General features: G+C 42.7%; 1 protein-coding gene across 1 annotated transcript; it reads right to left on the reverse strand.

Annotated features, from left to right (window-relative positions):
• Positions 1-62: 62 nt before the first annotated feature.
• On the reverse strand, positions 63-16,435 carry PRKAR1A (protein kinase cAMP-dependent type I regulatory subunit alpha). Its single transcript, XM_027736561.2, has 12 exons — positions 16,351-16,435; positions 15,428-15,491; positions 13,660-13,838; positions 8,282-8,455; positions 7,619-7,710; positions 7,347-7,408; positions 6,811-6,857; positions 6,121-6,279; positions 5,616-5,676; positions 5,219-5,340; positions 4,490-4,571; positions 63-2,654 (listed from the first exon to the last, which is right to left on the reverse strand). Exons 3-12 carry the CDS (start codon positions 13,834-13,836, stop codon positions 2,482-2,484), a joined length of 1,149 nt encoding a protein of 382 aa, XP_027592362.1. The 5' UTR covers positions 13,837-13,838; positions 15,428-15,491; positions 16,351-16,435; the 3' UTR covers positions 63-2,481.
• Between the last annotated feature and the right edge of the window lie 240 nt (positions 16,436-16,675).

Consider the following 16,675-nt stretch of genomic DNA (forward strand, 5'->3'; position numbering starts at 1 on the left):
CACATCCTCTAAAGCCAAAGGAAAACACAGTGCAGGCATGGGAAGAAAATAAAAGAGGCTGATTGCATTTAAGAATTTAAATCATTTTATTGCTTTACCTGCCATTAGGACAATCTATAACAAAAGGAATATAATATAATATATTAGCACATACAGTAAATCAGACTTATAGAGTCAGGTAACAATACAAAAATGGTCCTCTGGTTGACTATAGCTTCCTAGGGCAATAGACTTCATCAATTTGCTGAAGATAGACTAGCAAAAAATTACTTCTAAAGCCCTGAATGTTAGCTAAGGCAAAACTATGCCAATTGTGGTTTCCAACATATTGAAATTGCACACAAAGGTAAAGCTATAACTGTGTTTAATATTTAACTCAGACTTAGCTGATTTATCTTAAAATCTTGTAGGTAAAACTACAAAAGGGAGTAAACAGCAAGCTAAAAAGATGCAGTAGTGAAACTTGATTAGAAAGCCTTATATAAAAAAAATGTGCATTTTTTTTTCTGTGGAGCTCTAACTGGTTTACACAGTTTTTGGTGCTTTAATGTAACACAAAGAACACATATGAAGAAAAATCCTGCAGAGAGTCAAAACTAAAGAAAAAAATTTTTACCAAAAACAAAGAAAACAAAGAACCAAAAAAAAGGTAGCTTTTGCTTATTCCTTAAGGACTCTGGCAGAAATCCTCTACTCAACATCTCCTGAATAGAGAACTCAAAACCACAAGCATTTCAATCCCCTTCCTGGGATTTCAGGTTCAGAAATGCTCTGAAACCTTTTGTAAAGGCTTGATACCTTCAGTATTATTCTGCATCAAGGAGCAGACTCTTCCTGATTCCCTACATGCCTGGGAGAATGTTGGATTTGAATCCCTATCACCTCAGAAAGGAAATAAAACTAGGGCTCCATCATTAGAGTAGTTGCATAACAAATGCCAAACTGCTTGCTGTCACTCCCAAATACAAACCTATGCTACTTTATATAAATTACAGTTTAAAGGAAACCTTAAAAATTGCCTACAGTTATTGAACCGTGGAATTCAGTAAAAACTTTTGGGAAGTCTTGGTGCACACAGAGTAATGGAACACGAAGCTGGGAAATACTGAAATACATTTAAGACTCTGCAACAGATTGAACTTGGGGAAAGAAAAAAGAGAAAAAAAAAGGGAGTATGAAACATATGTGGTGGAAATTCCATAAGCAAGAAAAGAAATCCAAACACCTCTTGGATTCAAACTAGGTTTATAATGAACCATTTAAAAAAAAATGATGAATTGACAGGTTTAAAAACTTAAAACAACGGAGTGTTGCAGGAAAGTTAAAACATTCAGTTTTTCTGCCTCACATTCTCTACCAAGAATGATGGATCTCTACAGACCAGCCACCTGCAACTGATCCTGGCCAGAAATACTCAGCATTTATTTTCCCTGGTAACAAAGGGTCACCTGAACGGATGATGATTATTTTTAAAGTCAACTGAGGATTAACAAAACAAGTCACAGGGAAAATCAAATGTTTGCTTTCAACTTCTACACCAATCTAAGCACTCAAAACATTACTAACAGCTGGACAGCTGCACATTCTTACACCAATCTATGAACTAGAGACCAGTCAGGCATTGAATGTAACATTTGGTTCTTGCCACTTGGAACAGGAAGAGTTTTATATGGCAAATCTATGGCTGAAGGAACAACAAGAGAAAAAGATCAGGTGCAGCAAGTCAGCAAATGAATTAACAACTGCAGTAGTTCACCAGAACTATTAACTTCGAAAGCTTTTGATTTACACTTGACAAAAACAGAACTAAGCAATCTTAAACCAGTGGACACAGGTACAATTCTACTGGTAAATTCCAACTGTGGCTTTCTTAGCAGCTGATGCCTCACGATTGAACCCAGGATTACAGTACCCAGAAAATGAAAAACAAAACAGAAAAAAAAAAAAAAAAAAAAAGAAACCCAGAAAACCCCAAGCCCCAAGAAGCTCAATTACAAGGGCAAGTTCTCATGTGAAAAGAAATACAGCAGGTGATGACCACAGCCTTAAAACCTGTCCAACAATTTGAAAAACACCTTTACAAGGATTCTTTTCCCCTCCCTTTCCTGTCACCTCCTTACTCTATGGCAATGGCGTGGTGCCAGGAGGTCTCTCCCTCCCTGAAGCAAGGCTGCACTGGCCTGAGTTGGACACTGGTGCACAGAGAGAAGCAAAACGTCTCCATAGAACTTTTGCTATTAATTTAATGGGACAGAGAGCACAGAAATAATATGCCCTAAATTAATGACAGTGCCATGATAAGCAGTAAATTTTTTTATCTTATTTTTTTTTTTCCTTTCTCTCTCTCTCTTTTTTTTTTTTTTTTTTTTTTTTTTTAAACCAGACAGGAAAGCTGCAAATGCCAGTGGCAACGTGGCTCTGCACAAGGGGAAATAAAGCAGTCTGCATTCGTGAAGCATGGCTTGGACAGGGAGGAAGGTTTCAGACAGACAGTGATACAAAACTGTTGTACTGCTGGATGTTCCTCTTGAGAATGTCCGAGCAGGGGCCCAGGACACGCTCGAAGCGGGGCCGGTCCAGCTTCACACATTTCAAGGGGCCCCGAGCGACGACTGTGGCAGCACGAGGACGGTTCATCAGCAGAGCAATCTCACCTGGGACAGCAGAAAGTGGGGACAGTGTTACAAAGCAGCAGGCAAAGAAACCCCCCTGCTGCACTGCAAACTGCAGGGAAGGTAATTCCCGCTTCGACGCCGCTCAGAACAACTCTCTGTGTAGTCACATTAAAAGCAATTGTTTAAAAGAACTACTTGATGATTTTGTTGTTAGTAACCCTGTCCACATTCAAGTCTCTCTGAAGAAAGCCTAAAGAATTTTCAGCACTGGTTCTATCTGAGAAAAGGTCATGTTTCAATTTACCACGTAATTTTCCTAGTCAACAAGTAGTTATTTTTCTAACAGGTAAAGTATGTTACTGCTCGGTCCTGGTATTTCTAGGAAACTTAGGGCAACACAACCATGGTATTGAAGTAAACAAACAAACAAAACATCCATTAATGCACTAGACAGAAGCCTTTAACCCACAGGTGGCCAAAATAAAGAACTGGACTTCACCGTGGGGCTGTGGAAGACGAGATACTTGACATCTCACTGGATTCCCATTTCATAAGTTTTGCACAAACATGCCAAAAGCTTTGTCTCAACTGCTAAACAACATATTTGGAAATGAAGTTTTCAACAAGCCCCTGTTTCTGTTGGTGATAACAACCCCCAACATTCCCAGCAACAGAGTGGAAGAAACCACAGCAGCAACTTTTGGGTTGGATTGTTTGTATTTAAGTAGTTGAGCTGTTTCTCTTCATGTTTAGGACTGAGGAGAGAACTCAGTGCTCCTTGGAAAATAAGTTTGCCTGTGTTATCAGAAGGGATGCTCAAAAGAAATGAGAAAAAAAACTTTTCCTCTGTGCCCAATTAAAGCTCCTGAACTCACTGGCCTCCAAAAAACAGGCTTGCAAAAGGATAAGGAGGTTCTAAGGGAGAGTTAAACCCCTGAGAGGACAGCTCTGCAGCACCTGAACACGATGGCTGGGATATTATTTAGTTCAGGAGTGGGAAACTCAAGAGAACATCGTGGGAAATATCAGAAAATACTGAAATGACATACACAGAATGAAGTCTAGTCCTAGATCCTGAGCTAAGCAGAGCTTTGGGCAGAGCCAGTGCACCTGAGTCCATCCCACTTCAGGCCTTGCAACAGAGAATTTGCTGATTTTATCATCTAAAGAGCTGAAAACCTGGACAATCAAAAGGTTTTAGCAAGGGGAAAGAGTACTAAGGAGAGAGGAACTACCTTAAACATGAGACAAAAAGTTAGGGGTTTTGAGAGAGGGGGGCAGAGGGCAGTATTTAACCATTAAATTGTAGGTTCTGACCAGGTTGTTTTCTGACCTGGAGGAGAGAAGGCTAAGGAGGGAATCTGATTATCTTATTGCTGTGCTCTGCTACATAATGAGTGACTACAAAGACAAACCCACACTGCTCCCTGCACAGTGAAAGGCAGAGAGAAAGCAACAAGCTGCAGAACAGGAAATTCTTGCCAGGCATAAAGAGAAAAGAACTCTTCACAACACGACTGGTTAAACAGCAAAAGAAATTGCCCAGAGAGGTTGTGGGATCTCCATCCCTGGAGACACAAGAGACTCAACTGGACACAGCCCTGAGGAGAATGATGCAATTTCAAATTTAGCTCTGCTCATGGCAGGGAGGTCAGACCAAATCACCACCAGGCCTCTGCTACAGAAAAGTACTCTGGAACAATCACATCCTCTGATCTGTGTGCACACCTGAACGCCAAGTGACTCTGGTACTCACCTGACACTGGGAGAAACCACAAGAGTCCTAAGAGGTAATTAAGCAAATCCATCTCATCTCTACCATCCACACAGCACAGGTAAAATGATGTAACCACAGCTGTCACTATGGGACTCACCAAAGTAATCAGAAGGTCCCAGCCTGCCCACTTCCACAAACTCTTCGTTTTCTGACCGACGCTGTAACACTGCAGCTGTGCCCTGCAACAACCAAATCACAGCAGTCAAACAGCTGGAACTGTTTCATTCCAATAAATTCCAACATCAACTTCGATAAACTGTTTAATTCCAATCAACTCAAAACACTGAAATCCACCCAGAATCAGTTGCTTTGCAGAAATAACTGTTACAAATGCCTCAGTTAAAAAACCACTTCATAGTCCTTGCACAGTTTACTCAACTGCTCTATAAGAGCAGCTGCTCCTTCCTCCTCTCTAAGTATAAAATGTCTTGGGTGTTTATATGTCCACAGCACCAATTTCTTCCTGGTTTTCCTCATAACAGTAAGAATATTATGACTAGCAAAAAACTCCCGAAAAACACCAGACAGAAGACAATGAAACGTCTAGCAAGATATTAATGACTATCCAGAACAGGTCTCTACTATGCTGAAAAATTAAAACTGGTTTCAGCCAGAAACTTGTTACTTTTTTCCTGGAAGTGCCATTTGTAAAAATAGCAAAACTAAATATAAGCTTTTGCATGTCCAGCAAGAAGATATTTCTTTAGGGATCCTCTGTAAGGACATTCTTGTGTTTTGTTCTTCTCCAAGTGTTTGTTTAGGGACAGAATTAAAAAAAAAAAAAAAAAAAGTCAAGTTCTGAGCTTTTAATTTTGACCTCACTTACCTCCAAGATAATGAAGAACTCATCTCCTGGCTCTCCCTGGACCACAATCTTCTGCCCATCCTCAAACTGTACCGGTTCCAAAGCATCAGCTACAGTGAGACGCTCCCACTTGTCCAGAGATTCTACAGAGTTAACAGTTCATTAACAGAGTGTCTTCTCAAGGCACAAATCACACTTTTTGCTCTGTATTTATACAGAGGTCAAGGTATTTCTGGCTACATTTGTGCATCAGATATCAAGATCTGAATTAAGTGTCATTTTGGATTGACGCAGAAAAGCAGTGCAGGGTTTGCAGCCACTTGTAATGAATAATCACAACAGCCTGTAATCATCATAATGTTGGGTAACAGCTTCATTACAATTTATTCCACTTCAGAACAAAAATCTTCTCACTTACCCAATATAGATACTTTACTAAGGAATTTCTCATACATATTTCTCTTTCTCAAAGTATTTCCCTAAAAAAAAAAAAAAAAGAAAAAACCAAGCACACAAAGTAAGTTTTCTTTCTGCTTCAAATAAAACTCAGGACAAAAATAAATTTAACCAGACATACTGCATCCTGTCTCACAGACCCCCAAACCCACAAGATCAAGTGTTTTGAAATTAAGTTATTTCAGTAATGTTTCAGTTGAGCAACACTGATAAAGTACCCAGCATTTACTGCAGCCTTGTTACATTCTCACTTAATACTGCACTGGTATTGTTTTGCTCATTAATGCAAGATTCTCCCTTGCCCTGTGCCTGAGGGATGCATGTTGAGTAATCAGCTTTCTGATTACAAAAGAGATAGCAGGATTTGGAATAAATAATTCCAGCAAAGGACAGGCACAGGCAGAAGGTCAGATGACCAGCGTAAGTCAACCCAAAAAGCATAATTCCAGGTTCTGAAGGGTACTTGCCATCAGGATCCTCCTGTAGCTGTCTCTGTCGATGCCCCACAACTTCACGTTCGTCTTGGCTTTGACGGTTGCAGCACGAGGGGTTCCATAAATGAGGGCAAGTTCTCCAAAGCTCCCACCCTCACCAACACTGGTGGCCCACTCACTGTTCACATAAACCTGAAAGGCAGAGCATCCTGTGGTCAGAGACACCCCATGTCCCTGCTGCCCTCTATTTATAGTACAGGGAAATTCCCACATCTGTACCCTTGACCATTCCAGGGCTTTATCAGCACTCCCAGCCCCAGCACCATTTTTACTTTCATTGTCTCTCCTACATCACATGCACAGACTCTACCCACGTGAACTCCTGAGACCCTTTGACAGGAAATAAAATCCCAACAAGGTCTCTGTCAGAGAGAGCTACGAATTAGCTGGACTGGAAAATAAAAAGCCTGTCCCACACGTCAACCAGACTCCACCCTGCACTTGTAAAACATTTCTATTGTGTCCGTATCCAAATCACTCATTTTCAAACCCAACCCAACTCACAGTCTGTGCAGCCAGACTGAGCCATTAAGGAGCAAAATAAGCTTCTACAAGTATGAGAGAAGCTGCTAAAGGCAGTGCCTGTAGAAAAGGTCTGCAAATATCAGAGTATTCTTCTGCTAGGAATGAACATATCATTAATAAACTACCAATAATGCTTACATCCATTTCTCCTTGATCGACAACGTAGAAGTTATCACCTTCATCACCTAAAGAAGAAAAAAAATTGAATACACACTAAAAGGAGTAAATCTCTGCAAACATTCACATCTCACAGAACTGTCATCTCTGACAACTGTGATGTTTAGACTCCAATAAGGATGACACATTTTTGCAGAGCTTGCGGGGTGAAATTTCACATTTTGCTGCTTTCACACTCCTCACAGTCCTGTGAAAGGGGACATCTACTGGTATCTGGGAGATCAGCAGCAATTCCAGGAGTACTGGATCCATAAACTGACATAACATGCTCTACAGAGTCATCAAATGGTATTCCCAACAGATAATAAATGCAATGAAACCACATCCTTGCTCCATTCGCTTCAGCATGAGCTGTGCTTCAGGGAACACAACAAGAAAGGGTCACTGCAGCCAGACAATGTTTTTGTATTTCAAAAAACCCCAAAAACTAACAAGAGCACCGGGCCAGAGTCTGCTCCCCATCCTCAAATCATTCTCCAGTGCAAACACTGACTTACCTTGCTGTATGACAGTCTCTCCTGCGATGTAAGTGACAGGGAACATGGCATCAAAGATGTCACTGAAGAAGAGGACACCAAAATTAGACAAAAGCCTGGACAACTCCACGCATTCACATCCTCCACCTGTACCCCCCACCCACCAAAACTGCTCCTGTAGCCTCTGTATGGTTACACTGACCATTGGCTGTGCAGTTTTGGACACTGTGACACATCCATTCTGAAGTTTGCCCTTCCAGAAACTTTTTAACACTCCAAAGATTCCCTCCTACCTTCTTTCGTTATCGTCGAGATGGGTGAACAGCACATTCTTCTCAATAGCTTTTGCCAAAGCAGCCATAGTCTTATAATCTTTTGGAATAACCTAGGACATCGTCAGAAAAAAGCAACTGATTCGTTTTTTCATGACAAATTTGTGCATTTCACAAGGTAAATAAATTATTTCAACAGCTACAAAACACTGGTTGAATACTTCCAGTTTCTTCCAAGCACTATAGATATAAACCCAAACACAGTCAATGTTTACAGTCAGTTTGACCACATAAATAGAATCTTCTATTATGTTATGCATCTGTAAAATCATCATCCCATTCTCAGTTTATAAGTTTTTTTGCAAGAGGACAAGTATCTGTTCAACCAGTGTTTTCCTGTGAATAGCAGCAAGTCTGCTCTGCCATTAGGCCAAATTTATGTCAGTGCAGCTGTTGAAACACTTTGTTTATATATAATATATATATATGTACATCTAATTATATATCACTTCAAAGGCAACAGGTCTAAGCAATGCATAAATGTTTTAACTGTAGACAATTTATTCTACCTACAGAGGTCTGCTTTTTATTTACTTATTTAATACTCTGGGTAGAAGGTGGGTTCAGATAAACCCTTGGCCTGCAGATGTAATTCCTAGCAACGTTTAAAAGCCTTTTAGGTACCTTTCTAACATAAGATGCAGCATCCTCTTCTGTGTAGACTTCTGCACTGATGGCCCCACGTCGTGATCGATACTTCACCACAGGGTTCAGAGGAGGAGGAGGAGAGATTTCATCCTCCCGGGAGTCTGAGCGAGAACCAGACTTCAGCTGATTCAACAACTGTTTTGTTTCCTCCTAAACAGGAAGGGAGACATGTTTGTGTCACTTAATCCAGCAAAGAAAAAAAAAAAAGAAAAAAAAAAGGCAGTCATATATCATGTTCCAGTTTCTCCTGCCAACCCGAGGGAGCTTCCTGTGTACTATTATTCCCACATTAAGGCAAACAGGAGACTGCAGCATCCAAGATCAAAGGCCTTTCAAAATAGATGGTGGATATGCCTCTCATTCATAACAGTCATGTCACAATGGTGCTTCTTTCAGTCAGTCATACTTAATTTATTAAACTATCAGTGTAAACAAGTCGATTCTACTTTCTGCCAAGACATTGGCATCATCTTTCTGATGAAGACATTCCCCAAATGCTGGAGGCACCTCCCCAGCTGCAAACCCCACAGTTCCTCCCTCAGCTGAGAGGTGTTGAAGCCTTTTGGGATTTGAAAGACAGAGGAGCAATTCCTCAGAAATCCACGTTACATGAGAAGCTTTTGAAACAGGTTGAGTCATGGACCAACTTGATACTCATTAACCAATGTTTATTTTAGGAGAAAGAAACACGAACAGCACTTACAGAAGAGCTGGAGGAAGGATGCTGAAGGCCAGCCTTGGATTTTTTTTTATGGAAGCCACAGATTTGTCAACTTTGCACAACATTATATGTTTTCCTTATTTCCCTCAGTTACCTGTCCTGTTGTAGTGATACTGTAGAAGACCAGGGTACTTACAATAAAAGAAAGTCTAACTTGACACACAGAAATTTGATTCTTCAGAAGATTCACCCTAATCAACTAAAATCAGATTAAAAACAAAATCAGCCAACCCTGCAGTCAGAGCATTTGCACCATAACAGCTCAGATGACACTCCCAGCATTAGGAAACAGAGTTTTGGGACATTCTGTAAAAGAACAAGGAGTCTTCTGTTCTCCAAGAGCTCCAGCCCTTGTAAAAGCTGGGTTTGTCCCAGCGTCCTTGATCCCAGCTGGGCAGAGCTGCCTGGCTCCGGAGGTGCAGGGAGGCCACGGATAACAACACCACTGAGGGAAGGGCCATCAGGAAACCATTCCCGGATTTACATTCCACCTCTCCCGGAGCCAAGGAGCAAGTGCTGCTCCACCGACTCACGTTTCACTTCCTGCTTTCTGCCCATTGATAAAATGGTGCCACATTGCAGCACGGTGGGAGCAAAAGGTATTTTAGAACTTGTTTCTATCCTCTGGTTTTAGAGGAACAAGTCTCGACAGAGATGAAATTAAAAATAGCCTGAGCAGTAATAAGTGTTTGGTTTAAACTGCCTCTCCAGAGTGGAAAACACCATCGACCACAGAAACATGTTTGTTCACATACACAAAAAAGGACACTTACTTAAAAAGTGAACACCAGCTGCTGTGTTTTTCCCAGTATCACATAAAATATTAACTATTGTGATCAGAGATTGAAGCACTTCAGCAGCATTTAGTGAGGGAGCTGTGTATCCAAACACTGCTCAAGAGGCTCACCAGGGCAACGTCCCACTCAGGGGCAAGAAAACTGCACTGACAGAAAAAATACAACTGGTAACTTCTGCCTGATACAAAATTTAACATTAACATACTTCCTTTTAGTATATTAAGGTAGGGCATGGACACAGAAACAAGCTAGAGGTGGGTAAGAATGTATTCATTTAGAATATACCTGCTATTCTAAGCAGTCTATTTACACACTGACCAAGAGGAAGGTTTTCCCTGGATGAGACAAATCATAGAACAGAACCAGAAAATATGATGAAAAAGATCTCCAAGATCATCAAGTCCAAACACCACTAAGTCAACTAAACTGTAAATCTCCAGATATTCACATCACACATTGCAAGACTACTCTGTGCCATGGAGTGACACTCTAAAATCTCTTTGTTTTCGTCTTTTGAAAATACACCTTCTATAATTTCTGATACTAAACCACATTTATCACACCACCAGATCAGAGAAAAATGGCAATAGAACCTGGTGAAAGAGTGGCAGTTGTTACTCTCAGTTACCTTCAAATTCAGCCAGTGTTTATGAGAAAAATATGTTTGTTCAGGTTTAGAAGCTCCTCAAATTAAACACAAAGTGGACAAAGGCACTCAGTTTGCTCTGCACTGACCAGTATAACCATTCCCAGGACTTGAGGAAGATTTAGTAATAAAGTTAGCCTATTTATTACATCCAAGTTTAGATCCTGGCCTTTCAGATCATGAAGCAGTTCAAAGTTTTAGTGTCAGTGATCACTAAATGAAAATTTTATTTTTCCTGACAAGTAACAAATATGCATCAAGTTTATTTAAAATATTACAAGAAAGTGACACTTCACATACTCATATTTAAGCCTATCAACTACTGAAGAAGAGCTTCACAACTTTAGAATTACCTTTAGAATTATACCCTGTATAACCTGCAAGTTGTCATCACACCACACACAGTCTCAACTTCTTCTGGCTAATTAATATTTAATTTATATCAGCTCTCCACATATTTAAAAAACTTCAAACATTCAGAAGCTAAAAAAGCATTTGGAAAAAAAATTAATTCACAACTGCACAGTACATCCTTCTTAATTATCATGTTTTGCAAAAGAAACACTTAGGAAAATGGGAAAATACTCAGCTCTGTATCTGTGGAGGCACAGCAGGTGGTGGGGAACAGGTACAGTGACTCCATGTCAATCACATTTCCTAATTCCAGCGTTCTCTAAAGCCTAACGTGCACATAACTGTACTGCACATATGCACTTATTTCAGAGAACAATCATGTCCAATATCCAGGATTCATCTGCCAGGCTGCACTATTGATCTCTACATTAAATGTCCATAGCTGAAGCTACATCACACAGCCAAGCCCAGCACTGGGGAGCTATTAGAGCTTTTAGCATGTATTGGTATTACCAGACATTGGCACAGCAAAAAAACCAGAGGCCTTAGTCCACCAAACCAGATAAAACAAAACCATTTATACAATCAATGTGTAGTAACTGGATTCACCTAACAGCTCTCATAAGCCATAAGAGGATATTTGAATTCCTGTAGTAGCTGTAACAACCTTGGAGGCAGCAATTTTAATGTTTCTGAACAGAAATTCTAAAGTGTGTTTAAATGTCTGCGACGTATTTTAATAACATGCCAATGAATCAGCTCTGTTTGTGTGCAGTGGGAGAGATGACTTGTCAGGAGAACAGAGGGGAAAATAGCAGCCTCACTTCAGCTTTCAATGGTGTTCCCTCAAAAGTCAATCTTGAAAAAACAGACTGGGTGAAACTGAGGTGGAGACACAGTCAAACAGCTGAACAGATTCAGAAAGCACATTGAAAAGTTGCTCTGCTTTAATAAAGATGTGACAGACATGACTTCTGGAAGGTGAGGCAGATTCAGTTTCAATCATTTTTGCTCTACCAGAGCTAATTACTGGGTTGGAGCTGGTTAATGAGAGCACTGAGCATTTGTGCTTTCCAGACACGGATGTCAGGGAGTTTGGAGCCAGCACAGGATGTTCAGTTCCGTTACTTGACAGCTGTGAAGGAACATTTTACCTGGGTAAACTCACAGCAGCACATCAGGCTGGGTGAGGAAATCACCCACAGAAAGCTGCAGCAATTTTTAAATTCAAGAAGAGAAATGCTCCACTTTCACTTGTAGCTCCAGCTGCACTGGTGGGTTGTACAGCCCATGACAACAGACCCTGACCAAAATTGTAAGAGTGATTTCAGGGGAAAAAACATGACCTAACCAGTTTAATTTTCAGCTTCCTTGTAGGCTGATGGAGTACACAGACAGCCAGTTTGCACCAGAATAAAATCATCAACTTACTCAATTCCAGCATATATGTCATTAAATTCAGAGCTGGACTTGTCTTGCTAAAAGAAAAATTAAATTTCCTTCAATCTTAAATATTGTATGTTGATTATAAATCCACTACATTTTATACCCCATGTATGAATTGGTTTACAATTTATTCTAAGCACAGTAATGCAGTTTACTTTGTAAAACTTTGTATATCAATACCTGTGGTGATGTGTTACAAATTATTAACCTGTCAGTACTTCCAAACCCTAGTATCCAAGATGAGGAAGGAGGCAATGGATTTTTAGGAACCTAATGATTAACTGCTGCAACTACACACACACACAAAAAGAAAGTGAGAGCTTTTGTTCACTTCATAAGCAAAACGTTCCTCAAATACATTGTGGTTATAGCAGGTTAGTTTGCACCTTTTGTTCATTTTCTAGTATTTACCTTGAAAACTTCTATTAAAACACAATTTCCACTATATATATTCATGCTCTCTAGTGTTAATGTCTTTTATTCACATCTGCAATTAGCAGCGACCTAGAATTAAAAAAAAAAATATATGAAAAAGGTATAACTCCCATGTACAGCAAATACTGAAAGCAGCACTTGCAAACACTGCTGTACAAGGTCACAGCTGCATTATTTACAAATCCCATATTCTGAGTACAGTCATTGTACCCAACCTTTTCTCTGCACAAGACTTTAAACTTCCCATTTCCATTGCAGCTTCTTTTCCAACCTGCCTGGATATCAATATATAAAATTTAACAGCTCAAAGGAATGGGAAATCACCATTTCAACTGTGAATGGTTCCCATTCCCAACATCCCAGAATGCTTACAACAACAACAACAACAACAACAAAACCACCAAAGAGATCTCAGGACAAATGCAAGAGGAACAACAAAGCAGAACACTGAACTCCCTAGAGAAGGCAGGAACAGGCTCGCTCTTCCAGAGATCTGGAATGCAAATACTTCTATTTGACTTCACTAGGCCTGGATAATGCCACTGGCACCACTTCTGTGCTCTACCCCAATTATTGGAAACCAGTTGTCTCAATGTAAGAAGCCAAATGACATCAGCAGTGTCCATCCAAGGTCAGACTCCACAGTCATCCAGCCACAGACACCCTCGTGCACGCTGACAATCAGCTCCTATGAGTAAGCACTGGACTGGCATTACATCTGCATCCCAGCTGGATAAGTCTCCTTCTCAGCTTATGCTCTGTCCTACATGCTTTGGTATGACAGAGGTGTACAAGCTACTGGAAAACATAATTTCTTTTCAAAAAGCACCATTTCCAATTTCAAACAGCCAGCACACGGACACTGGTCAAATCTGCAGCTCAGCCCCTAAATCACGAGGATAAATTTAAGTTCAGGTTGTTCCACTCTCCTTCCCTCCCATCCTGTATTTTTTACCTTCTCCAATCTTTCAAAGTACTCTCTGATGAATCCCATGGGTCTCTCAGGTCTGACTGTGCATAACTGTACAATGCAATCCTTCAGAAGCTGCTGGATGTTGTGTTTTTGGATGTAAAGTTCACATTCCCGAAGGCTACGCTCCTCCTCGCTGCTGCTGCTGCTGGAAGCTGCCATTGCTGAAGGGAAGAGAAAGAGAAGGTTAAATAAAGAGTGGAAACAAAGATGCAGCTGCCTAAAAGAAAGTTATGCTGCTTTATCTTGCTGATATCACAGCATAAAACCACCTTTACCTGCCAGAGCAGTAACTAAGATAAACTGTGAAAGGCTGGGAACTTATTTAGCACCTGGAGAGAAATCAAAAAATCTGGGGGCTCTACAGCCACAGCAGGAAAAGCATTTGGTTCAGCTGAAAAAGCTTCAACAACCCAAGCCCTGTGAGCACTCCAAGTCAGGGAAGAATCCATCTGAAGTTTCTGCTGCTTAAACTGAGTATTTTGTAGGGCTGGAAGATCCCATCAGAGAGGTCTGTGTGGGGTCAGGGGGATGGTGGCCAGGAGAGAGGTGGGTGGAAGCTGGAAATCTGAGAGGCCAGAATGGGAAGTATTCGGAAGTGAAACATGTTAAGGTTGAAGCCAGAGCCAGTTCTCCAAATGCCAAGGCAGAGCCTGCTAACGGAAGTTATGGAATTAGAAGCATCACTCCTAAAAACCCCCTCTCTGGTTTAAACTGGTCCCTCCTTCATAACTTATTTCATGGCTACACTGCAAACCCAAAAATACTTTTTCAACTATAAATAATGAAGAGTACAGCTTTGAACACAACTGTGATGGTGCCAGGTTTTTAAAAGACGTTATAGAGGCAGCCGAGACACTTCCAAAAATGTTTGTAGGCAGGTTTTTTCCCCCTTTCAGGTTTGTATTGGGTTTGATAGTGGGGGGGCTACTGGGAGACTTCTGTGAGAAGCTGTTGGATGTTTCCCCCGTGTCCAATGGAGCCAATTCCTGATATCTCCAAGATGAAACTGCCACTGACCAAGGATGAACCCACCAGGGACAGTGGTAGAGCCTCTGAGATAATGTATTTAGGGAGACAGGGGGAAATGGATGCTCCAGCTGGAGAAAGGAGTGGGAATATGTGAGAGAAACAGCACTACAGACCCCAAGGTCAGTGCAGGAGGTGCTCCAGAAGCTGGAGAAGGGATTCCCCTGAAGCCCATGGAGGTCCACAGGGACAAAGATCCGCCTGCAGCCTGTGGAAGTCCAGGGTACAGAGATCCACTTGCAGCCTGTGGAGGTCCATGGGGGAGCAGAGATCCACCTGCAGCCCCCAGAAGGGAGGAGGGCAGGAAGGTGTTAGTAAGATTTGGCTTTATTTCTCATTATCCTACTCCAATTTGATTGGTTTAATTTATCACCAACCTCCTCAAGTCAAGTCTGTTTTGCCTGTGATGGCAACTGGTGACTTATCTCAATCCATGAGCCTTTCCTTATATTTTCCTTCCCTTAAATGAGGAGGGGAGTGATGGAGCAGCTTTGGTGGGCACTTAGTGTCTAGCCCAGATCAACCAACCACAAGGTTATAGAACCATTTTTAAACATATATTTACATATATATATATAAACATACATATATGTGTTAATACACATATATACACATACAGGCATTTCATATAATTTTTTTTTCGTAAGGAAATTAACACTGTGAGATCTAAAGAAACAGGAAAGAACTTCTCAGGGCATTTTTGATGAAATACAAAGAAAGTTACCTGGTACAGGGACCGTGGCAGCAGCTTATTAATATGCAGTAAGATATGTTGATCCCGGGATCAGCTTTGGAAAGGGGGAAAAAAAGGGATCTAGTCAAAACATCTTTCAGAAATGACAAGTCACCGAAGGCACATCACGGGTTTTATCCTGCTGAGGCAGCAGCAGAGAAACTCAGGGCACAGAGGCAACACAACACTGTGCCCCTGCGAATTCTGCTGCTGGAGATTATGGAGTTAACCCAGAATTGCCAACGCTTTGGACAGGTTTCATTCCTGTCACACTTAATCCCTGCTCAAGCACATACACACGTGTATTTTGCGTTGCATAAACACTAAAAGCGTGGCCTTCTCAGGGGCTGAGAAAGCGCCGAAAACTTCTCCAGCGGCTCCCTTTGTTTCGCAGGCTCGCACTGAAGGTCAGCGCTAATTAAACAGCCCCGGGGACACCCGGTGACCGCCTGCAAATCACACCCTGCGAGCGGCACACGAGCCGGGCAACCCCGGCACAGAAAACAAAGTATCACGGACAGGACGAAACCTTCAGTGTTTCTACGAGGCATTTTTTTTTCCCCTGCTTATTCCCAAAGCCTTCCCGACCCCTCCCACCCCACCCCAATGGCGCGGCTGCCCAGCCCAGCCCAAGACCCGGGGCCTCCAGGAAAGCCCCGACACGGCCCCCCCGGGGCGAGGGGACGCAGAAAAGGGGAACACAACCGGCCCCGCGCCTCCCCACAGCCCCGGGGAGGCCCCTCGGCCGCGGGGCCGCGAAGCCGCCGCTGCCCCCGCGAAGCCCCCGGGGCCGCTCCCGCCCCGCCCCAAGGCCGCAGCCGCGCTCTCCGCGCCCTCCCCGCCCAGTTCGCGTCCCCCCCCCGGCCCAGCCCCGCCGCCCCCCGGGACCCCTCCCGGCCTCTCCCGGCCCTCACCGGCGGCGGCTCCGCGGGGCCCCCCCGCCCTCACGGCCCGGCCCGGCCTCGCTGCAGCCGCGGCACCGGAAACCCACCGGCCGCTCGGGCCCCGCCCGCGCTGACGTCAATGCGCCTCGCTCTCGGCCCCGGCACGGTCGCCGCGGTAACCTTAAAGGGGCAACGGAGGGAGAGGGGCGGGGATGGGATGCGGGAGAGGCGAGGGAGGTGCTGGCCGCTTTAAGGCGCGCGGCGATGGAGGGGAGCGGGGGGGATGCTCGGAGATGGATGGGATGGGATGGGATGGGATGGGATGGGATGGGATGGGATGGGATGGGATGGGGTG

Source organism: Pipra filicauda, unplaced genomic scaffold (assembly GCF_003945595.2).
Source record: "Pipra filicauda isolate LSUMZ 115617 unplaced genomic scaffold, ASM394559v2 scaffold80_size11013439_pilon, whole genome shotgun sequence".
NCBI lineage: Eukaryota > Metazoa > Chordata > Aves > Passeriformes > Pipridae > Pipra > Pipra filicauda.